This window comes from Passer montanus, unplaced genomic scaffold (genome assembly GCF_014805655.1).
Source record: "Passer montanus isolate IOZ18808 unplaced genomic scaffold, ASM1480565v1 scaffold18, whole genome shotgun sequence".
Lineage (NCBI taxonomy): Eukaryota > Metazoa > Chordata > Aves > Passeriformes > Passeridae > Passer > Passer montanus.
The window spans coordinates 19,479,859-19,506,457 of NW_024365381.1; the positions used below are offsets into that span (position 1 = coordinate 19,479,859).

The following is a 26,599-nucleotide window of genomic DNA, read 5'->3' on the forward strand; positions in this document are numbered from 1 at the left end:
GTGCATTAGGTTTTCAGTATTGGTGATTTCACTCTTTCATATCCCAAAAAAGGATTTCTTTTTTTGATCTTCTCTGACTGTAAACCTAGCATGATTTGGAATTCATATTATCTTAGCACCCGGCTTAGCTTTCTTTTACGCATTTCCTTAGAAAACTAAAAAGTAAATTCTATATCATTATTCTTTCATCCAGAAATAGCTCTGAATAATGTTTTCTTAATAACAGGATGACATTAGTCAAACAAATAAAACAAACTTGTGCCAGTTTTAATCCAGCACAGAATACAGAGAACCCAGATTTAACTACTTTACTGTATAGATTTCAACGTTCTTTTCCATTGTGAAGTATTTTAAAGAAAAATATGAATTTAGTAAAATCAAGATAGTGTACTCTGGTACTATATCCTGAATAAGTGTGGTATTTTAAGTTATTTGACAAAACATATATTCAAGTGTTTAGGTGAGTCCACATTTAGAGTACGTGACCATTAAGACATTACAGGAACTCTTACTTTACTCAAATATTACTCTATTTTTTCTCAGGCAAGGTAGTGTATCACCTGCTAAAATCTTTGTTCTTCCTTAGAAGCAGGTCTGAGATACAGATTATTTCCATGCATCAGAACAAACTTATGACAAGAAATATTATACTGAAAACTCAGAAATTTTTCTTCTGAGATGTTTGCTCCTCCACAAAATTGCAGTGGCAACCATTCACCTTTATTTATTGATTCTGCAACAAAGTACATACTCATTGCGATAAAAAAAGATGGTATTTACATATCTCATAAATTTCTGGTGATAATGAACATCAATTCAAATAATTGTTTCCATTTAAAGAGGACTACTTTGAAAAAAAGGTCTTAGAGTGAGGATGTTTCCAACAATAGAATAAAGAGTGTTTTCAAAATGACTCATGCGTTAAATAAAGTGCATGATATAGTTGCCAAATTCTAAAAGTATAATAAACTCTTACAATCTCAGCAGATAATTTTCTGGACTAGCATCCAATGTATTAGGAAATTTACCATGGATAATTTATACACCACTTGACTGTGAAAGCATGGGTAGCTGAAGGGAGAAAAAACTGCTATCAAGCATTTGAATATGAAAGAATAGCAGTCAGAGCACTACAATTCACACACTTAACCAGAACTGCCAGCTAGGGAAAGGAATAAAGCAATTTAATCAGGAACATGACAGACAGGCAGGCACATATAGCCATGCAAGACACTACTATGATGCAACTTCCTGCAGTCTAAAATTACTCTTCATTCAATCAGAAGTAATATCATTAGAACAATTTGTCAACCATGAAACTTCACATGAAAGCAGATGCAGAATTGCTTCACATGAAAGGAGATCTTTTTACATTGATGTAACCAGATATGCACCTGTGTAAACTGCTTACGCAGACAAGCCCTCAGCCTTGTTGAACTTGAGCTGCCAGAAAGCCAGGCCAAGATTTTTGTTTGAACAGGAAACAGCTGGATTGGTGTGTTGTGCAACTTTTGGGTCTTGCAACTTGTCTCTTCTTACGGGATCAAACTGTTTGTACACGAACTTCTTTGATACCTCTAGCCCTCAAAATGCCTTCTATTTATTAAATGAGAAGAGAAGGCTTATCTTCAAACAAACTCCTATGGTCAAAACTCAGGTCAATACATAATGTAATTTTCCTTACGAGCCTTATCTTCATCAATTCCCTCACAGATGTCCTGCTTTCAGTACACTTACAGAATGCTGACTCATTGACACTCTTCATATTGCATGTCAACTTTTTTTATGTTCATACTGGGTATTGTTTGTAGCTATTTGTTGTTAAAAATTAGTTCTTTTCTTTCTGTATTCTGAATACACGTTACCCTCCCTCACAGGCTCCTGAGCCTCACAATTCAGACATTCCAGCCTGTTTTTGCTTTCTTAGCCATTTCAAATTGAAAGGAGTGTTTTCTTTGACTGCAATGCTTAAATACTATTCCAAAGCTGAGCTTAGGGTAAATCTGAGTTTTTAAGCAGGAATTCAAAGTGTTTAGCACAAACAACTTTACTGCTAGATGATATACAATAAGGATTTATAATATTGCATTGGGTCCTAGCAAATAGTGACTGGTCCATTCTTCCTCAGAAAGGTGGCTATGAACATTCAGTGCTTCGGAGGCTTTAAATACTTACTTGGAATACTTTACTTTCTGTTTTATTCAGTTTTAGAAAAGAAAGTAACACAGCCCAGAGAATTCAACCCAACCAGTGAAAAAACTCAGCAGTGAGTGTTACTAGCTATTGGCTCTGTATTTATCTGCATATGTTTCCAAATCCGAATTTAAGCTATAAGGCAGTTCAGAAGAACATAATGGCCTAATACAATACAGTAGTTTAAATAAATGTAACAAAAAATGTAGCTAGTTAATTGAACAGAAAATATACCTGGAGAGCTCCCATTTCTTCTTCTCTTCTGTGTGTCTTCTCTAGTAGCTCTGCAAAATGAAAAACTGAACTTGTAAATTCAACTTCCTGTCTCATAGCCTGATAGAAAAAGTACTGTGTAAAACAGTCATCTAGTTTCTTTATTTTACAGATTTCAAAACACCCCTTTTCAGCTGATTAAATAATAGCTGAAATGTGTCAGTGATATGATGGTTTCCAAGCATGAGCTGTTGAAGTGACTAAAAAACAGCCTCAAGAACACAGAATGACAGTTTGACTGGGGGGAAAAAGAGCTTTAAGACTCACAGATAAGCTTTTCTATACTGAAATACATCTTCTGGTGCATTTTTAGAATTAAGTGAAAAAAATCAAATATTCTGTCTAAAAATTAATTAAAACTGTCACAGCAATGCAATTATATATGAAAACTTACTGTAGAATACTGCAGACTATTTTGACTGGCAATAATTACCTCCTCTCACTAAAATTGAACAATTTTGCTAAGGAAAATAATTCACTGTGACAAAATATTAGAAAAGTTTCTTACAGTCTTTACAAGATAAAATCCTAATATCTTGTATTGTCATGTGTGACAGTTATAGACGTTGGCACATATATGCACATATGTAACATTTCACATTATAAATTAATTCTCTTGGAATTCTGTGGCTTTTGCCATGAGTTGCTTTTCCCTTTTTACTTCATTCACATAGTTTTATGATTAAAATCATGTTTTTGATAAATTGTAACATATTTAGAATTCTGGGACCTCAAAGTTATAACCTAATAAAGAGCAGGAAAACAAAAAAAAACATGCTGCAGGCTTTTGGTTCTTTCAACTATCAGAAGTTCACTCATGAGTTTTGCAAGAGAAGAGCATTGCTTTATCTAAGCCAGAGACTGACTCTGAATTCAGATATGCCCCAGTTTGCTAGCAATCAGGAGAGTTATGAGATTATGAAACTGCCTTGAAAACATCAGAGGACTGAATTCTGACTGTCCATTCCCTCAGCATCCTTGTACAGAACAGCTAACTGAAAGTAGCTGTGCTTTCCTCCATAAGTAATAAACTTTACTGTTAGATTTACACAGTCATAAACATAAGCTTCAATGACTTATAATAGTAACTACACAAAATATTCTACTGACATTAGTCATCTTTCCTTTATATCTCTGATCTTTTCTCCTTCTCTTATCATGAAACCTCCCTGTGAGCACCCCAAACCTCTTTTTTCATAGTTTATTAATTTCTGATTGCATGTGGATTAAGACTTATTTCCAAGCATCAGTCCTTTAAGAGATGTAGATGCCATGTAAAAAATTTTAGTTAATTCTTTCACAAGCTGAGAAATTGACTTGCTATTATTTCTTCTTAGCTTCTATGCCACTTTTCCCAAATCCTTTCTTAAAATTAGTAAAATTACCATTTCTTCACTTTTTTTTGGTGCATCTGTGTTTTTCTGGATTGTTCTTTGGTATGCGTTTACAGTCCAATGATCCAACTGCCACATAAATTACTGTAGCCAAATGTACTGCCATCGACATTAGTAGAAGAATTTTGGATTGAAAAGTAGCTGCCCTGTATGTTTTCTTGGGGTATATTCCAGTATTATATGTAAGTTGATAAAAATTTGCATTGTAACACAAGCTTTAAAAAATTTAGGAGCAAGGAATAAGTCTATGAGAAAAGGGTGGGAAATAAAAAATTCATCCCTATGTCCCACCTGACCCCACAATTATTATACTTGACTTTGCTTTCTTTTCATGATAATGCATTAATTAAGATTCCACTGTATAGACACGATTGTTCTAAGTAAAAAGGTTGCTATTACAAGGTTCCTTTCAAACATCTTCTACAAATGTAAAATAAGTTGAACTGATGTCTGCTAACAGTCTCTAGATCTGAAAGCTTTGCATCTCAAATCAGGGTTATCTAGAATCCATTTACTTTATTCTACCCCCGCCTAAATCAGTTGTCTCACAGGACGCTTCACAAAACTCTGTCCCTGGAAGCACAGATTTCCAAGTCATGTTAACTGACATGTTCAAGTCATGTTAACTGACAAAATACACAAAATATACACCTGTACGGAGCCATCCTTTATGAACATGTATTTAAAAATCAAGTTTTGCATTTCAATTGATGACACATTTTAGTATTCCATGTAAAATAATGGCATGTTTTCTCCAAAACAGAAGTAAAAAAAAAAATAAAAATCAAGGCAATATATACTAAACAGCTACACAAAAAGTCATACATAGCATATTATATCATTCCTCTGGACATCGTTCTCCATGACAGAATAACTTTTCTTACTTGATGTGAAAAGCTCTGTTGATTTATTTTATCATTTGTACAATAGCTCCCATGTTTAAGTTCTTGTGCGAACTTGTTTTATGCTTTATGTCATGTGCCAGAAAATAATGTTGCAATAAAGTTAAGACAGAGAATGCATTGTGTCTGTAACAGAGCAAAGATGGTCACTGGCCCTAGAGGAAGCTCCTTTCATTCATCCTATGAACAGCCTCTAAGTTTTTCCAATTAAAATTTTGTTTCTAAAGAAGTTGCACAGTGGCATGGACTGCTACAACAATCCTGATATCATCTTTTTTCAAGGCCTAATGTAACCACAGAGTATTTGGGGATTTTTCAAATCAATACATCATTATTCTCATGGGGCACAGAACACATCAATTTATAAATTTACTAGAACAAATAGCATTATTGAAAAAGGCACCTTTAGGCATTGATGGCTCTTGTCAAAAGATGACTAATACATGGAAAAAGACAACAAGAGAAATGAGATGTAGAAACAAAGATATTCATCAGTATGTTCCCTTTTTATTTCTAGCTAAATATGAAGCTTGCAATCCAATAAGGATCTACAAGCTAAAACTACTTAAAAAATCAGATATATTTCAGATGTTTAAAACCACTCAAAATCAGCAGCAAGCTCAGAATATTGTCTTCAAAATTAGGGATCATACTTTTGTGCAGCCATACAAAAACAATTTATTTACAGTGCTTAAATTCCAAATTGTGTAAAGATTATATCTCACTAAGCTACGCATCAGTATATACCGACGGAATGTCCTTGAAGCTACACTACAGTGACTTAGATGTGACTAATCAAACTTACAGGAAAAATATAGGTTATGATTTAAAAATTCTGTCTGAATCATTATCTCTTGCAGTTTTCCTGACACTGAACCACCACAGTACGTTTCAAAACACTGCAAATACCAAGCTGGAGATGAAGATTATATATCCATCATACCACACAGACAAGTGAGGAAAAAAATGGTTATTTGAAAAGATTTTTCACACACAAACCCCCCAGTTGTAATTTTTACTGCTGGCGAAAAGTATCAGAAAATAGATTTAGGAGCAGATATTTATTGATTGAAATGAGTAAAATGCAACAGTACTATCTTATTTATCCTAGCTGATCCATTAATATGCCAATGTCTAACTAGAATGTTAAAACTCTTTTATGAACTAAAATGTTCAACTGCTTTATCTTTGTGCTGGGTATAACAAAGGTAGGAAACAGGACACTGACTTTATATTAACTGGAGCATCAATTTCTTGCTTTCAAACACTGCATGACCTCCCATTTTAGAAACTGAAGATAATGATAGACAACATTCCTCTTCACATTCTCAGAGAAGACTGACATGCCAGAGAAAAATCTACAAATTGGACCAATACCACATTTTTATGTTTATTTTGTTCTAGCCAAGGAGAATGCACAAATACAGAAGTGTACACAGAGTCAATTCTTATAGCCATAAATATCTACTCATACAGTGAAAAATTCTAAAATGTGATTCAGAGTACATTCACACAACAATTCAGTTTTGAATTCATAGGTAATATGCTGTAAACTATCCTAGATATCTTCAGGCTACTGATAGATGTGACTGAATACTCTCACAGATCCCTAATCTGTGAGTTGCAGATCACATAGGAAAATAAAGAACAACTCACACAATACAAAAAATACAGTTACTATGTGGCATTAAAGCAAGAAATCCAGGTTATTACCAGAAAAGAATGGCAGTTTGGAAAAAATTGTCAGCATAATTTTTGCATCATCAAGCTAAGAAAAGCTCTTCTCCAAAACACAAGTCAGGGCTTTCAGTTATATATTAGTAAAACTATTTTGGATTTTCCAAAGTTTGTAACCCTAGACATTAAGGTTTTAAGTTATATAAGTGAATACCAAACTCTTGAGAAATCACTTAGACACCCTGATCATATTACCTTTAAATTTGCTTTGATCAAAAATTGTAAGGCTTTTTAATATCAAGTATTTCCCATCACTCTCACTCCAAATACACATCTTACAACTTTCAGTCATCATCTGCATACGCTTCCCACAGAATTGCTGAAAAGATACTGCAGCATTCCTCTAGATGCACAAGGCAGCCAAGCAGCTTTCCATCAAGTATGAAAGAATTTTCAAGCAGCTCAATAAATCAGTTTCTCTCAGCTAGAAATTACTTATCTTGCTCATATCTACACAGCCAAGTTTAATCACATACCACTTGCAAGTTCTTCTCTTCACACAATGAATCTGACATGAAGGCCTTATTTTGGAGGTGAATCAAAATGGTTAGCTGAACCAGTGTGACCAAAGTGTTTCACAAGATATATATATATATAAATATTTATATATATTCATTCACGGCCAGTAGAGACGGAACTACTGCAGTTTTGCCCTGTACCTGTGTTAGGTTATGGTGAATGGCTTCACAGTACTGTGACAACTGTCACAGTCCAGAAACACTCAATACTGAAGATGTTTCAATGAGTTTGAAGCTTCCTACTGTCAGGCCCAACACCACCCTGGCACTAAAGCAACTGAGATGTAAAATAGCACTGGCACCTGCTTCACACCATTTTAATTGTAACAGTACTTGCCGCACATGCAAACTATTAAGGGAATTTCTACATAACCAGATTATTCTCATCTTGAAAGAATTTTTGAGAAATAGGTTAGAACATGAATTTTTGCTAGTGTGGAACAAGGTCCATATGTTATTTATATTTCAGAATGTGTTTATGTAATCCCAAACAACATTTAGTAAAAGAAAGAAAAAAACAAAAAGTAAGTCTCAAGTGATTTTTAATGCTGAATAGAGCTTTCCTAGTTCATTAGCAAACTGCTGTATTAATACTGAGCACATTCCACTGTCTTTAAAGATTTTAGTTCAGTTCCCACCACTGCAAGCAATGCAATACTCATGATCACCAAGACCAAAACAGCTGTTTTTCTGTATCTAAATCAAAAGTTCTCATCCACATTGAAAAAGAGCTCCAGACTTAAAATACCATTTTAAAAAAGGAAGTCCCTTTAAAAAAGGAAGTTTCTTTTGAAATATTCTTTGCCTTTTCAGCTCCTAGCAATTTATTAGCTACTGTAGTTGTTAGCAAGTTACATAATCAAGATTTCAGAATAATATACTTTACAGAAAACTTGAATTTTTTAAATTCATTCATTCTTTTGGTAACTTTTAGGTATACACTGTATTTTTACTGTGTAAATTCAAAACGGATTCTTCAACCTACAGTGATGCACTGGCTTACCCTAACCTGAAGCAGTACCCCTAATTACAACAGAAGAAATAGAAGAAAGGTACCAGAAGTTAAAAGAGAGGGAAACAATTCACTGTTCAGATTCCCTAAGAGACTTAGTACTACACAAGAAACAGAATTGTTTTCTTTCTACTCCCTGAGGCTTAGGCAGGTCTGATGTTTTGTAGCAAAGCTTTAAATCTTCTCATCTCCAGTCTGGCCTTGTCTATTTTTCTCTATTTGCACAGAAACTAATTACTATTGGGGGAAAAAAGAAAAAAGGATAGCTTATAGAAGGGAAATGTAATCATTTAGGGGCTGTGTGGGACAACAGAGAAATGTTATTTAATATTCTCAGAAATTTATATTCAAGTTATACTCATGACTTATAGAAGACTTCTAGGAATGAATGATACATTACTGGTTATTTCCCTTTCACTTTGATTGATATTTGATGTAGATCATTCACTTATGAATGTCTCCCACACTTCATTTAGAAAACCTCTTCCAACTTTTTACTTGTCCCGAGAACCAATCCAAAATTCTCCTCATCAGTTTTATAACATCTCTGTACCTGTCATTACCTGAATTACTACAGTGTCTGCCTTACAGTGAATTCAGAAGTTCAAGAGTGGATAAATATATTCAAATACACAGCGTAAGTACACAAGATACTTGGGCAAGTTGCTGTAACCTCTTCTACAGTCCAAATATGATTGCACTGAATAGTTTGTCTGAATATGAGATTAAATATATTCAGAAAGCAAAACTATAAGGTTAAAAATCAAAAACTTATAGGTCCCAGCGTGCTGCTTTTTAAGAGGCCTTCATCAAAAGAATGAGAATTTTTTTCCCAAAGCTTACATGAGATCTTTTAGTTCTATTCCTGGCTCCCCTCTACTCCTGGGAAATTTTCTGTGCTTCATTTGAACATGGCTAAAGAAAATATTTCTCTATCTTCTGACGTGAAGCTCAAAGGAAGTGCACTGAAATCCATGCAAAATATTCCTATGAACTTCCTTATGAATACACAAGATGACGACAGCCCAAAACTTCACTATGTCTTAGCAACTGCCTAAGGTATGAGCTGGGAAAGAGGTCATGGCCATTATACTTGTTTAGGACCATACTGATTCCCAATTGAAGCTACAGTAGGAGGAGTGTGAGGGAGGGTTGTGAACACAGATGCAGTTAACACATCTTGAATCACAGCTATAAGCATTCAGCTGTTTTCCTTTGAGTGACACTTCTGTACCAGTGGATATACTGTGGAAGATTCCAAAAGCTCCTGAGGGACCTTGGGCCTTCTAGTTAAAAAAAAAATCACTAAAGAACAAATTCCCAAAATAAGCATCACTTCCTAGATGCTTTAGTAAGTTCCAGTATGTTTCATTAGGAAACACTTAGTGACACAGACAAATAAGAAGGCTAACCTTGAAGTGATAAAATAAAACTGTCTCGTTCTGGTTCAAAGAGAGTTTCATTATGAAAATGTGATCAAGGCAGGTCTTCTAGCTCTGTGGGGCTGAACCTACAATTATGTGTATATTTATTTATCATCAAGTTCTATATTCATATGTATTGATTGTCCATAAATAAATATACATATATGAGGGTAGCATGCTCGGCATTTAGTTTTTATAAAGCTGACGTGTCTTCTAGCCTCTAATTTCAAAATTCATTCTCCTTTATATGCCAAGCAGCACACATAGTAACACACAGAATTGAGAGGAAAAAAAGCAAAGTTCAAGTAAGAAAAAGGTCTAATGAGAAGGGTGCCTATGGGAAGAGAAACTGTGTGGGAAGAATGAGGAAGAGAAGAAGGGACTAGAACTATTTACAGTAAAGGGACAGAACAAGAATGTGTGGCTTTTATTCAAATAGAGGCTCTCCTGTAAGCAGCAGATCATATCTGGAGACCTTACTGTAGCTTCTGAGCCACACGTGATCGGTACAAACTAATCCTGAAGTGCCAAACACATCTTTGTACATAGATGAGGAACAGTCTGTATGTTAATATTAATCTTCACCAAGACTTTTTTATCTAGATTTATGAGCATCATCTCTAAACAGCTGCCACTATGACAAATTCAGAGCTGGTAACACAGGTATTGCTTGTTCTCCGAAAAAGAGTCCAAATAAGCAAGCTGAATTGCAGACAGAATAGAATCAAGGGTCTGTTCTAGAATCTAGAGATGCTACATCAGAATTAACACAGCTGGGATAGCAATAAAGCTATTAACTCACAGAGAGTCACAACTGCAGAGCTATAGAAAACCTTCTGTTCGCATTATTTGCTCAACTGTTCTCTACAGAGACATAAAGCATATAAAAAGCATATGAAGTCAGACCACCGGAATTTCAGTTTTAGAAATTCAGACTCATTAATCAATCAACTTGTCTCAGTCTTAAGCAACCACATTTCATTGCCAGGAATACTAAATCTTCAATATCAGTGTCCTTGCACTGTGGACCTTAATCTGCTTCACTGCTGTAGGATGCCACCACCATAGCTTTTGTCATTGAAGCCTTTACCAAGACATGATTCTACTGACAGAAAAAACCCACTGCAGGCTAGAATTTTCTTTATACCTTAATTTAAAATTTTCTTTTAAAATTCATTTAAATACACATATTTCACACTAAATTAATAATTTAGATAGAAATAAGAACTTCATTATCTGAAACAAAAACTAGAGATATCAAAAATTATATGAGCAAAAACAAAACCCCAAACATGAACAAAATCATGAAAAATTGATCCAGTAAAGCAAAAAGTTTATCTGAAAGGCATGGCTTCTGCCATGAAAATTAAAATGGGACACACTAAATACCAAAAATGCAGTTGATAATTTTTTCCCTATTTTTTTAAAATTAATGGCTTGGATAGCTGGTTTGGGAGTTTCAGGGTGTTTACATTTTCTGATTACAAATTATCTAGTTATAAAAACGACAGCCACAAATCTGCTGCAACCAGAAGGTTGCTGTGAAAACTAAAAACAAGTCATACAGGTGTTGGTTGAATATCTGCTCAAATTAATGATTTAAACAATACTAAAGTTACCTTCATCTTGTAACATCCTTTGTGCCAACATTACAGGGGTTCTTTCCATTTTACATGCTTAAGGATAAAAAAGGATAAGAACATAGTAGGAAAAGTCAGCATTGTTACTGTCTGTGGCCTCCTCCTACATGAGTAAGGAACACTATCTGTAACTCCACTTTAAACACAAAATCCAAACCTCACACAGTACCAAGGGTGAAATCCCTCTAGTCATTACAGATTCTGCATTATGCCTTTTTATTTGCAGGCAAAAAGAGCAAAATTTTTTTAACTGCAAGACCAACTTTCCTCATGGCAAAATTTTTAGTGCCATTAAAGGTAGTAATAAAATATTAATTTAATTTCAGTAACCGAGACAGTATTTTCAAATTTCATCTTGCTTATTATCAACGACATACTCCATAGAAAATTTGTTAACACACACACATATAGATGGTATTTGAACAGTTAAGCAGTACATTTGGAGTATGCTGCTATGCTTTTCTTTTGGCTACTATTTACTGAAACATCTATCAGAAGACTCCAGCTCTTCTTTCAGACTATCATTAGGGTGGCATGACTTGACCACAATAACAGAAGCCTCTTCTCAGTTACAACTATACAGAATTTCTTATGAGTAAAAAAAAATATTTAAAACCCTAAAAATAAAGATAATTGAGGAAATAATCGAGATTTACTGAATTTAGAAATTCACAGACACTAGAAACTCAAACAAAATACAAGTCATAGTGACTTTCTGAATTTCAGAAATGCCACTAAGTATTGTGAGATGATTATTAATGTTTCTAAGGCCTTAAATGCCAATTACCTGATTCTACTTCTAGCTGAAACTGTTATTGTATATATAGCTATTGACTACTCATGTAGTAGTAACATAGCCAACCAGTGCTGGAATGCAGGCAATAATGTTCCTACCAGAAATAAATCTCGAGACTTAAAAAAAAAAAATCTAACATACAATGGTTGCGAATAAACACTTCAGATTTTACTTCACAAATTTGGCTGAGAAGCCATCAATTTCCAACCCTAACAATCTAATAGCACATTTATACTACAATGAAATTCTTTACTAATAGCTTCAAATAAGCTAGTTTGGGTACTAATGGCTATGTAATTACTCTGAGTCCCACAGAAGCCAGTCCAACCCAGCTGACATGGTGCTAGCACCAAGTGCTCCAGTTCTACCAGATGTTCTGAGATCACATCATAGATGGCATTTGCAGCTGCATTTGACAAAATGCAGGAAGGTCTCTTTGCTCCCTGCCTCTGGTTGTGCATTGCTCTTGCTTACTTTGTCCTGCTTTGGCAAAATGACAAACCTGGACCTCCAAAAGGTCTTAGTGCATTATAAGAACAGTATACTGCCAAAAACCAGACAGTCCTATGTGGCTAATATTGAGGAATATATTATTATAGAGGGGTCCAACGAGGAGGAGACATGGAACAAGGAATGGAGAAAGCTGCACTAATGGGAGTGAGAGAAACAGAAATAAGAATTCTGCCTTTTGTCTGCAGTGATATTAAATGTCTCCATGAATGGGAAACTGCAATTTGACCCACTAACTCATTATTAGCTTGGATTTGTGTGTGTGACTATCATCACACCTGTCTGTAAGCACAGATCTGTGCAAGGAAACTGACAATGGCATTTTCTCCCATAGTTTTGATTAGAAAACCTATTAAATAACCCGGAAAGAAAAAAAAATCAGCATTATATAAAAGAAAAACCAGTAAGAAATGCCTCAAAGCAAGGTCGTCATAACAGGTGACACTTTAAACAGAAAATGCAGTTGAACACTTTTATCACTGCATATAATACATAATTGTTACAACTCTCTCCTGAATGGAGAAACATTTCCTTTCTGATAATGAATAAAATTTTCCAGGAACACAGAGAAAGAAATTGAAACTTAATTTGTTTTCATTTACCAACTCCAAGCTAGAAAGATAATTTGTCATTTCTTGTTTTAGAAAATTATGTTGATATGTTTATGGGCATGGTAGCTATACAAAAATTATGGTATGGCATATGTAAATGACAAAACAGGAAATTGAATGCCACTTGCTCCAGTGAGCTCTCTCTTAATATCCTAGGATTTTCTTGTTTTGATGTTTATCATCCCAACCATATTTATGCATATCAGCAAATTTCCTTTTGGCTACATCTGAAAGGCAGCTACAGATCTTAATGCAAATACACACAGAACTGATCTTGGACCTAGCAGCTAAGGAATGGTCAATGATTAAGGGTATCCAGGTTTTTGAAGCAGCTAGTGCAGCTCATTTGAATTTAAGTAACTGGGCAAACCAAAGGAGGCCAACAGCTGCAAGACAGAAAGCTTTTCTAACCAAGGTCACTTGTTACTTGAGATGAGTAATTCTCCCAAGCCTAGGAGTGCATTTCTTAATTGGGCTGTTTGAAGATCAGAACTAAACAATCCATTTGCAACACTCAGAGCATAGCAGAACAGATAATGTGGGAAGCTCAAAGATACTGGTCTGGGAATTAAGTTTCCTTATCGATCTCAGGAAAAATGGGATCTTTTAGCAGCTTGGATGTTTTGTCAGAAGAGTAAAGCACACAAAAAAAATTCCTATCTCCATGGGATTCGCTCCTCAATAAATGCTAAAAAAAAGCTTTTAATTCTACTAGATGGCCCTATGTATCACTAGGACATAAACAGCTTCTAAGAAAACACACACTTCAACCAACACACGTATGCACAGATGTCAGTATGTCTCATTGACACCCAACACAATGCAACTAGAAATTATGTAATTGTCTATTACACATGCTACAGAGGAAGATGCAATAAACTGAGCTGGCAATTATTGTGGCTAATATTGAGGAATATATTATTGAGACTTATGAAGAAATTATTATTATTATTATTATTATGGCAATTATGAAGAAAGCCATAATAGCAATGTTTACTTCTAATTTTTTAAGCTGAGTTAGGCTTTAAGTTTATTCCTTGGTGGGACAATTCTGGTTTTGTACTGGCCTATGGTAACTGATGATATAAAACTGAGACTTACCAGCTCAGCTGGCAAATATTTCAACTTTCAATGAATGGCACATTTTGCTTAACATCTGTCTTGAAAATTACACTACCTAAATGCACTAACTTATTATTCCTTCCACACGAGGAATTGCAATAATCCACAGTACAAGTCTAGTAAATTTTTTCAAGAAGAACTATTTATACATAGATTTGAGGAAGAAATCTCTCCTATACTCCAAAAGAGAAGAGAATATTAAGGGGGAAATTATATATATATTATAACTGAATAGCAACATCAATGCTTTCTTTTTTTTCTCTTGTGCAGTGGAGTATGTGTCATTTTCAACTGACACTTGACTTTCTGTTTCTCAGAAAGTCAACAGAATTCCTGGAGACTGATCACAAAAAAACCCAAAATTATACTGCTGTTGTAACTGATTAAAAAGGTAAGAAGGCATTAATCTTACAATGGAGATTACACGGAAACATGCATCTAAAGTATGAGCAGTATAAAAAATGTACTATAAAATTTTATTTGTTATAAAAGCACACTGAAAATCTTATAAGGTTGATAAGAGCTACAAATAAATTATGCTTATTATAGTACTGCTTATCCCATTCTCCCAATGCTACATAATTTCTACAGGTGGAGACATTAAAATAGTAATCAAAGAAATGGCAAAATGACTGTCAAAATCCCACGCAAATGCCATTGTAAATGGGAGAATACATTGAATATTCTATATACTTCATCCTTTACCTATTTACATTATAGTTGCACATCTGCCTAATCTCAGCAAAGCAAATGCAAGGAACAAACTGAAGTTTTCTAAAGTGCTAAAATGTTTGGTATGTTTTTATACAATGTCTCTTGCAGCAGACTTTATAGGCTATGTTGGCACAAAGAAACCTGCTGGGGCATCATCTCCGAGGTTAGGAATGGAGAGGTACCAAGCAAACAGTAAAGGTGCTTCCCAGGAAATGCCCCTGAAGGGCATAACTGCTAAGAGACATAGATTATAATGTGCATTGACCTGCTCATGCCTCTTGAGAACAGAGAAAACAACAAAAACTCCTCTCTTAATATACACCCCATTTTGAAAATTCATACTGTTTATGTAAGGTTTTTATACCCTCTAGCAATCTTATAAAAATGGCTGAATTTCTCTTCCCTTTTGTCATTATATTACATATAACAAAATATAATTACAAAAATTAAAACTCCTGAGATGAAAAGTAAAATATACTAATATATTTTGTACTGTGAAAATAAGGTTCTAAACTTCCTTCAGAAAACAAGAAAATAACCAAAATGAAAATCTAAGTCTGCTTTTCAGCAATTTTTTCTACCTCTTACCCAGAAGTTTGCATGCTTTTCTGTAGCTTCTATAATTTCACCCCTTTTTCTACTATAATTTCTTTTGCTGCAAGAACATTTGCTGTCAGCATATTTTTTTTTGAAAACGCCTTTTAATTGACGTAAGGATTGGGTTTTTTTCTGTATGACAACCTACTGTTTCAATAATGACAATAAAATATTAATCATAGACAACCTTCAGTATCAAAGTAGTATTTAAAATTAATTACGATGGGTTTCTCTACTCTGTCAAGCTTTCTGACAGCATCTTTTCCAGACCTACACTTAACACGGAGTATAATGTCGCAGTGCAACACACAACTGCGCTTCTCCTCTACACACTTGATCCTCAAAGTCCATTTGTCCCAAGGCACTAGCATGATCAGTAACAGATATTTTCCCATTTAATAAAAACTTGGTTTACAGTAAATGTGTGTCCTTTTGTTGTCTTGATGTGTATTTTATACGCTAGTAGACCAGTTGACTTGAGGTGAAATACAATATTACAACTTCTTCTGGAATAAACTCTTTCTCTTGGATCTTGTTTGCTCTGCTAAGGCAGTGCAAATAAAGTCTACAGAGCAATTTAAAATTAAGGCAGTGCAAACAAAGTATTTCAAGCAACTTAAAAAAACAGAGTAATCTCTTACAGGACAGATTAAAAGCATTGCTCAGGAAAAAGAATAATGTCAGATGTGTAACTTGGAACCAGAGTACACATGCAACTTGCACACCATACTTCCACTCTCATCAGATGAGAACAGTACATAGGCAACAAATTTTAACGTACATGACACCTGATACTACTTTCTCTTGACCTGGCATTACAAAATATTATTCATGTTGGTGATTCAGATGGAGAAAGAAACTACCCAGCTTCTGATGACCACACATATTTACAGAGCTTATATAGCTCTGTAAAAATGCCTGATTACAGCGGATCCTAGTGACACTATGAGTACTGACATTTCCTGCTAACCGGATGAAGCATGGCTCCTGGATCTGTCCAATACTGTTACAATACTACTCAAGTAAGTTAGATTATTACAAGTTGGTGAATCATCATCAACAAAATTCCCAATGAACAAAAAGAAATTAATTACAAAAACCTTATGAGTAAGCAACAAATAGAATGCTCAAATTCAATCACACTATATTTGTACACTATCACTTCAGGAAATACGAAATGCTGATTTTGTGAGCTAAAAGCATTTTATGTTGCCATTCTTATAATAAGAACAAACTAACAAATGAAAAATGCATAAACATGCAGCTGAATAGCCCACATAATCATACCATTGATTCTCAATTACAGTAACAATGGAAATTTTCATAATTTAGTAGTAATAACACTGTCTTTATTGTAAATAATTCTTTGGAAATCAAAATTCCTTCCAGATAACAAGCATAATCTGTTGCTTGCAGCAAGACTACAAAATACTTACTTTAATCAAGTATTTTAGAAGTCACACACTGAAGTGTTTTAAGATCAGATCAAAATAGGAGTTGCAGTGTACTGTAAACACATTAGATTTAAAAATAAAATCATTTCTAAAACGGCCAAAAAAGAAATCTTAGAAGGCTTTCAGTTTTTATTCCCCTCATAATGCAATCTTCCCACAATATCAGAAGCCAGCCTGAAGATGTTATACCATATACATATTGTATATATCAGAAAGGACAGAGTATTTTTGTATTTTCAAATTTGGGATGTTTCTGCAACAAGTTGCAAATATTCCAACCTTAAAGTTCAGATCTTATTCTACTGTTTCTTATTTTCTCTATTTCACTGTAATATATGAATAGTCCATGGTACAAACTCATTAAACCAATCTGTGTAGATAAATCTCATTGACCAAGGACAAAGTATTAATATTTCTTCAGCTTCTAAGAGAATAAGCATATATATAGCAGAATATTCACATTCCACTCTTATGTATAAGCCACTATAATAAAACATACCCCAACATGCTTATAATCCCTTTAATACACTTGAGAAACACCAGCTTAACATTCCCACCAGCTTGGAGAGGAAAGTCCCTTCTTCCTCACACATTAGGATGACATGAATCTATGCAAAACAAATTTACTCCCAAGTTCCATGACTCACGGCTCATGTCTTGACAGAAGCAAGGCATCTGAAAAACTAAGTTCTCTGCCAATTTAAATATGCTTCAGCTAAAAAAAATAGGCATTAAGAACTTAATAGGGAAAACTGTGGATTACCAAACAGCTATAGGGTCATTGCATTAAACTCAATAGCATCCTAACTTAATTCTGTCCTTTTAGCTCTTCCTTAATAAAAATGTGCCCCATGGATTTTAAGCACATTGCATTAGAACAAAATAATTTCACTAGGATTTTTAAATTTTATAGAGTGTCTTGCAAGAAATGGTATACTGTCTGATCATTTGAATTTACAAGTAGAAGCAGTTTTCCATACAGACAACATTCAAGCCTTATTTTCAGAAAATGCTGCTCCTAGAATTTCAATCCAATCAAAAAGTAATGCTCTACAGCCAAGGTAACAAATATAATTAAAATCAGAAGGACAAAGTTTTTGTCCTGGCAGTTGATGTATGTACAACATTGATGCAGTAAGTGCATATGCATGAAATACATACATAGATATTTCAATTAATCTCTTTTCTTGGTTTCTTTTTTTAGTCCTAGGCACCTCAACTCACCAGGTATACTAAAACAAAGAAAAACACATAAAAAATATCCACAACAAAATCATAAGTGTTAGAATTGTGAAACAAAAGGTGATAAATTTTACATTTAAATGTTTTCCACTAAACACAGATTTACGTACTAGCAATAAATAACGTTGCACAAAGGTACCACTCAAATACTAGACAATAAGTACTGCAATATGAACATGGGTATTCTAAAAAATAATTCTTAGAGTAGCACGGTGGTGTAAAATTAAGAAATCCAGCTGAGGAATAGGAGACCAAGCTTTAGTCTCAGCTCTCTCTTTTTTTTTAATACATAACCAAGGAAAAGCACCTTCTCTCTGACTCAGCTACTGTACCTGTTTAAGCAAAAAAAACTTTACAGCAACAAAAATTTACTAACAGTGCTTAATGACCTGCAACTCAAGTCCTTTAAAAAAGGCAGAAGTATCCAAATCATGCTCTTGACTGTGTTATGACTTTATCCTAGAGACATAATAGATGTAGACAAGAAAAATACTGTAAGATTCTCTGTCCACTCTAAAGAACATTCATATATATGTGCCCACTATTATGTGTCTGTAGTTTTTACAAATTACATAGAGGAACCTGTTATTTAGTAAAAACAATTACTAGCTTATTGTTCTAATCACTCATACTGTATGAACTGTATAGTTAATTTGCTTGTCTCTAAAACATTTTTAAGGATTTTCCCCTTTAACTACAAAATATGTAAAGCATTTAGAAGTACGAATAATGGATCCCATTTTCTTAAAAAAAAAAAAAACAAGAAGGAAAAAAAAGATGTTAGATATAGACAGTTATTACCTTGAACATGTTGATCAGAGTAAATATTCAACCTAGGAATTTGTCATATTTAACACACTAGAAGGAAAAAATGAGCAAACAGATTAAATATCACTTATTTAATTTAAGCTTTATATAGAAAAATCCAAAACCAGCTAGACTTCCTTTCATTTTCATGAATTCACATAAAATGCATATTCTGTAATTAAAATTATTTTGTTGTATACAGTCAACATGAAGAATTGGTTTTACTGATGACCAATTCTTCTCCAAGTGAGGAATTCTTTGGTACTGATATAGCACTTAAACTTCAATTTTCCAAATACACCATATCATTAGGACTGACTTTAGGAAAAAAAGGATTTTAGATACCATGTCAGGTGAAAGGATATAAAATCTTTTAACATAGCAATGAACTACACTGAAAATCATATTCTATTACAGCCTGAAAAATTCTAGGTAAAACCATTACAACAAGCACTAATTTTGAAAGACATTGAATCTATGACATAGCAAGATGCAAGATTTTGAATATATCTTTAATTTCAAAAACTTTACTATGCTAAATTTTAGATAGCATTTTTTTTATTTCTGTTCAAATTTCCAACACAATTCATCTGTACTTTAGACTAAGATGGTTTTGACCAAGGGAATAAGCACAACAGGAGAGGAACATAGAGCCCTTGGTTCAGTTTTATTTCCTATAAGACAGCATATTGTTTAAATAAACTGACATCTTCTGAGATAGTGAAGAGTTTCTTCAGGATGTCATTGTTACCTAAAGAAGAATTAATTACAGATAGCATGCTTCTGTTACATACTTCTCAGAAAAATACTGAATTCAAGACAAGTGTGGAAGTGTCTGTGTTGCTTGGGATAGGGTTTTTTTGGTTGGGTTTTTTAAATTTAATAGCTATAAAATGGTGATATCAGTTTGGTACAGAAACATAGTACATAACCTGAAAGCATGACAGCACCTTTCATATTAATTCAAGGAGTTCTGATAAAGTTTTAAGTTGATGACAAGATTCTCTTTATTATACACTGTTAAATCACTGTTAAGCTGCAATTGTGCTTATAAAGAGTCCAATACCATCATTTCATCATAAAAAAAAAACAAAAAACCCACTAGTTCATAGAACACCAGCTATTTTAGCTTGGTTTAAAGAACAAAGTCATAATTCACAAAAGAAAGCAAAAATTAAATAGCACATTTTAATTATTTAATATACACTGAATCCCCATCACCCAGGTTACTTTTGTTAATTTTGGTTTAGTTTCTCGTATGTGCAGGTAAACCAAGAAATAAATCTAATAAATATAGTCTCCTACTGTTAATGAGCAGTACAAACTCACTAATTTAAAGGACTCACCATGCTTTCCACACCAAAAAACTGTACATAAGTTTCAGATAATCATCTAAAGTATGTGATTCAGAAAGAAAAAAGAAATCAAAGGAAGTCTTAAAAACATCTTAGCTACAGTTTGATCCCATCTCTTACCTTCTCTTTTTTACAATGGCAGCCATATTTTTATGAGTGCATAAAAAGCTAATGTCAAATGAAAATGGTTCCAGAAAACTACTAAATAATTACAGCAATGCATGTCCAGTCAGATATTTCCAGTTTTCTGATTTAAAAAAATCCACAGGGCAAGATTTCTGAATGATTTGGGTTTATTTCCATTCTTCTAAGACTCTGAACGCAGGTTCATTTTGGCAAAGTTTAAAATAACTTAGAAGTCCTCCCTCCTCCTTCCCCCATCACATTAAAAAAACCAAGCATTATTTAAAGGGCAAGAACACTATTAAGAAGAAATAAATTATTTTAATAGCAATGATATTTCAACTTTATGCATTTTGAAGCTCATTATGAAAACCAAGTACTATGAAAAGCTTCTCTGAAATCCTTCAGATTCCTTCCTGTATGTATGCTTAAAAGAGTGTTCTCTCTAGTTGATGCTCCCATTCACTGTTCAATAAAAGATGACCTGAAAATACCTTGTGATGATGCTTGCTGCCACAGAAAGGACTCTTGTTCATACAAGGGCAATATCATGCAATATATGAGAAAAAAAAAAGTAATGAAAAAGAAAGAATCAAAGCTGAAAGGGCAGAATAAGGCTTAAAGTTGTCTTCAAAACAGCATATGTACTTTACTATGTAATGAAACATAATAGGTCACAATAGAAAGATTTTACAGTTTTGATTTTCACTGGCTTCCAATCTCATCCTTTTCCTCAGTTTAATAGCAGAGATTGCTCAGTGTCAGTATACTTACATTCAATGTATTCTATGTTTCTTATTTTACATCTCTACTCTTTCTGCTTTAGTGTTCCTGACTCAAACAAAAATTGGACTTCCTGACTTTAAAATAGAAAAAACAGAAATATAATTTGAAAGACTAACTTTCGCCAAAGCAAAATTTTACCTACATTTTTAATCTAATTTAATATACCAGGCTCTTTTGAGTTTATGTTATCCACAGCAGTTGAATAACAGATAATCCTGACTGAACCTAACAGAAAAAATAGAAATTAAAATAAACTGATGTCTTGCTTCAGGAATCGCATCCCAAAATCTTTGTAAATTTTACTTGTTTAAAGTGATGAAACTAGAGGAAACTTGTGTGATTGACAGAGCTGACACTGCCACTAAAACCAGCTAAAATGTCTTTCAAAATTTGACTTTTGTATCCTCAAATACAAGACAATGCACAATGATAAAGGCATGAGTGATAAACTTAATACATAAAGAAAAACACCACACATTTGCCCAGAAGAGTTTTGTGCCTCTGACAAAAGCATCTAGCATTAGTCTATCGTATCTCAGGACTACAACTGTTACCTTCCTAAGCTTTACTTAGCAGTATAAGTATATATAGCAGTATATGCCTATGTAAGAGATTCTAAATATGTAATAATTCAAATGTGATTGTAGAGCATTATTTCAGTAGACACTGAGAATTGATACAGAACTCATCACCTGGGACTTTGTGTAAAGCAATATTTGCAGAATATTTTGAGATAAATTAAACCAGTCTTGTAAACAGAAGCAATGCACCTCCTCTTCTTACATCACTACAGCCATACTAACATCGTTTCATTAAAAAAAAAGAACAGATATGGTGTTGGCAAATATGTTGGGTCTCATTTTGCTAAACATTTATTTGTTGACTCTCCGTGTCTTCTCTGAAGTAGCAGTATATTATCCTCAAACAAAAGAACTGTGCAGACTTCATGTTCACCACTATATAACATATTATGCCTAGCTTATATACATGTCAGTACATTCCAAGATTTTCTTGGAAAGGTAATTAAAGTAAATCTTAGTTTATAAAACCATTGGGTCCACCCAGGATCAAATATAGACTTTCACTGATTTGAATGATGAGTTTTTCAAAATACACAGTCAGGCTAGATCATATGGAAATAAAATAAATGAAAGAAATTTCGTGCCAGGTACAATTGCTGACAATGGCATTAAAAAATAATAAAAATAAAATTCTTGTTACCTAAACTAATTTTTAAATTGATCTTAAGAACACCATGGCATGCTCAGTGATTCTGGAATGCAAATTAAATTCATAGTTAAGAAACTGGAACTTATGCATTTTATTTCCTCAGACCGTTGTCTATTTTGTTAACATAATGAATATCTAGTGCAATAAATTTGATTCTAAGACCAAAATCACTCTAAGATGAAACACAGAATCCAAGTTATTACTGAAATATCCCATTGTGTAGCATGCTACATAAATACCTTGTTCAGTAGTGAACTGCATCCAATCTGCAAACCTGAAATCAGAAGTCACATCCTCTTCAGTTCTTCTATATTCATAAATATTGTTAAACTTCTGAATTTCTAAACTCTCATCAACAATGGAAGACAAATGTAGCTGATCTTGAAGCACCACCAGATAACTGTGAAACTTCTGTTGCTCTGTAAACAATCCTGAAACTCTGCGCTTCGCAACGGTATTTTGCTTCATTCTCTATTCTCCCATGGATGAATCTCTATGTTAGCTTACTTGTGTTTGTCAGGATTATACCATGTGGACAGCCAGTTTGTACCACCACAGGTACCACTGTGATAATGTTAACGCTTCTACAGAAATCATAAGGAGGTTTCAAAAGCCTACAATATCCCAGGTATTTACAAATGCCTTGGCGAAGGGAAAAGACAAAAAAATACATAGTTAAAAAGTTTTAGTAGACCTGTTTAAGCTAATAAAACGTCTTTAATCACAGTCATCAACAAAGCACTTTAAATATTTATGCCACCTACTTTTGATATGTCCACCATATATCTCTATTTCTATTCTTTCTCCCCAAAAAAACCCCATGAGTAAATTACATTATCAGATCCACAGAAAGGAAATTAACAAATCCATTTCTTGAGAATACAATTTCTCTGTTTCATTTGCATAAGTTTTGATTTATGTGAACTTAAATCAATGTAGTATTTTCAGACTATATCAGGTACTCAGACAAGTGGTTTGTGTCAGTGGGGACAGTCAACCACATCCATGGATACTCATAGTTATTCACAGAATCTCATAAAATACTTCATCTAAAATCTGCATCATTCCAGCAGGAAATATTTTCATCCATTTGATCAAATTTGACTAAATATCTATTTTATTTAGCAGTATCTTTAAGGATACTTTGATGTTAAAAAAAAAAAGTGAAGGGTTTTTTTATCAATTAAATACATTCTGCCTTCATTTGCTTTATTCCTATATCTGGGATTTGCCCATAATTTCATTACTGGGTGCCTGAGGACTATGTAAATCCTTCCATTTTTTATGTTTAAGAAAAGCCAACCAGCATTCTCTGTCCTTAATTTAAATTTTTTGTCATTTTGATGGATTGCTTTCTCCTTTTGGCTTAACACCTTTTTTATGCTTTTATCTGTGTTTTCTTTTTTCCCTCTGGGAAAGTAGCTTTTCCAATTTTCATGTTCAAGTCATTTATTCATTAAACTATTTACGTGTACATTCTTGTATTACTCGCATCATAATCAAGGCTGGGCTTTTCACTCAGTATGTAAGAGTATTTGTTCAAGATATAAAAACAGTCAGACTTTGTCTTGCACCCTTTTTAATAAAAAATTTCTCTACCTTCTACAACTTTTAGAAAATAACTGATTTGGTATAATGAAAGTAATAATTTCAAAATTAAAAAGAAAAATCTAAGTTGACATGATTGTAAAACAAACCAATTAAATTCATGGGGAGACTGTAATCTTGCATACACTGTCACATGCGCTGTCATGACATGCACATGCCAAAAGAAACAGAAGTATAACCAAAAATAGCCCAAGTGATGTACAGTATCACTGCTTACCACCAAGCCCCTTCTCTAGCTGTGATTGGCTCCTCCCAGACAACTCTCCTGTGTTTGTGCACTGGGAATCATGTTCTAATGTATGGAATATCCCTTTGCCAATTCCCCTGGCCTGGCCATGCTTCCTTGCATCGATTTGCACACCGTCTCACTATTAGAGCAGGGAAAATTGAAAAGTCCTTGACTAAGGATACAACAACTAAATCATCAGTGTGTTATCAACATTAGTATCCATATTAAATCCAAAACACAGCACATTTCAGCTACCAGGAAGAGAATTAACTTTGTCCTTGCCAAAACCAAGCAATTTTGTTTTTTGCTGCAATTCACAAAACATTTTCAATAAGTTAACTACTAGAAGCTTTAACTACACTTACTAAAAGTTTACTCTTATCTGAATCTACGTCAATGAGGACAAAGTGACAATGAACAAAATAAAGAAAGAGAATACTTATTCTGCCCAGTTACATCAGTATGGAGTCCTGAATAAAGGCCGGAACAAGATTTCTGAAGACAATCTAAAAGGTGACACCCTTCTTGCAAAACGGAGGGAACAGAAAACAATGAAAGATTGTACCATGACACAGTGAGCTGTGCAATAGAAATCTAACTCAGACGGCCTCAGACTCTTGTATAATCCCCTTTTTGCCCAGGTTGTGCAATGTCCCAGATGGTACAGCTGGGAAATAGCTTCTATATCCACTGTGCATGATGTAAACTCGTGTGTTACTCAGCCACTGAACTGGTCTGAAACGTGGCTGATTGCATTTGCCTTTTTTGTCAGCAAGGGAAAACAAAAAACCACAAACGAAACATTATTCTTGGTTAGCAATAGCCCATGGCAGTAACTAGTTGATAAAATGTACGTGCCATATAAATTATAATTAATATAATTTTACATTCCTTCTCCCTTTTATTAACAAAACTGGAACCCATAACATACCTCTTTTTTCTCTGTGAACTTCTTCCAAAAGCTTTTCTTGGGTTTTTATCTGTTTAAAGAGAGACTGATGTTCAGTCTCCTTTATCTGTGTCAAGTGCTTGAGCTGTTCTCGGCTTTGCAGCAAGTAGCATCGCAGCTTTTTTTCCTTACTTTCTCTTTCCTTTACCTCCTCACACAGCCACTGAAGCTTAGTCTACATTTAAAACAAAAGGTACAATAAAAAGTAAAGAATTCTAATAAAAATAAGAGAACATAAATATTCACTGACCAAATTATCTTTGGAGTCACAGATTACTCATTTGTAACTATCTGAAAAATAATAATAGAGGGCATTCAGATATATTAAGAGAATATAAGGTGATTTTCAAGAGATCAAAAAGACATATCTTGGTTGATAATTATATGTGAAAAGTTATTTCATTTAATATTATTTTATTTCTTTTAAATCAGAGGCATGAATTTGCTAGGGTAGATATGGAAATTCACATTGAATTAGTGCACACAGACACCAAGAGACAGGCTTTCCTTTCAGAGTACCTTTTTCTATTTTATGTTGGCAGAATTTAAAATATTTCCCCTTTCTGAAAAAGAGAGGAGAAAAAGATCTTCACTCAGAGGACAAAAAGATCTCATTGAGATCTTTTGGTTGTGATCAATTTAGTAAATCTAGAAGTGATCAAATGGAATATGATATGGAAACTTTCACACAGCCTATTTAAAACAAAAGAAAATAAAAGTGGCATTTTAAGCAGTCATTCACTCCAAACTTCCCTCTAGCAGCTAAACAAACTTAGATTTGCAAAGTATTATTAGGTGCTCTTTGAAAGTTCTTTTTAATAATATGTCAGTGTCACTTTTTCAAATGAAGAAAACACTTCCTCCATAACATTTCTTCTTTGATTCCAATCCTACCTCTGTTATGTATAGTGTAAGTCTTTCTTGGTCTACAAGTCTTACATAGACCACACACCATGAATAACCTTCTCTTATATGCAAACATTTGCAATTACTTTTCCTTAAGTCAGTTCTCCTGTGGCTTTGACCTTTCTATATGAAAAAAACACCAGTTGCTTTCCACAGTTTGCAATCTATTTTGATTATGAGAAATTTACTTCTTTTAAAAGATACTGGGTAAGAAGCATGCTAAGTGTGTGAGCTGAGGGAGCTGGAGGAAAGCTGCAAAATGAAAGGCAAGATTTATGAGTTACAGTCATCACCTTGAAGATGTTCTCAAGCATGTGTGCCCCCACAAGATAGGATTTGAAAGCTTCAACGGGGAAAAGAAAAATCGTTCATTTTCCAATAATCCAATCTAATATATTTTAGATTGACAAATATCAGCCTTATTTAAAATCATTTCTAGCCTTGTGATAATGCTATAAGAGAAACTT

At 33.8% G+C, this 26,599-nt stretch overlaps 1 protein-coding gene across 5 annotated transcripts in view; it reads right to left on the reverse strand.

Annotated features, from left to right (window-relative positions):
* The window catches only part of CEP128 (centrosomal protein 128), a 104,578-nt gene that overhangs the window by 30,717 nt on the left and 47,262 nt on the right, over positions 1–26,599 (reverse strand). For 3 of the 5 annotated variants that reach the window (XM_039705462.1, XM_039705461.1, XM_039705460.1), the window contains 2 exons: positions 25,209–25,401; positions 2,428–2,477 (listed from right to left, as the gene is read on the reverse strand). In XM_039705462.1, the coding sequence (XP_039561396.1) occupies positions 2,428–2,477; positions 25,209–25,401 (243 nt within the window). The other 2 variants (XR_005627108.1, XM_039705464.1) reach the window with 2 other exon arrangements.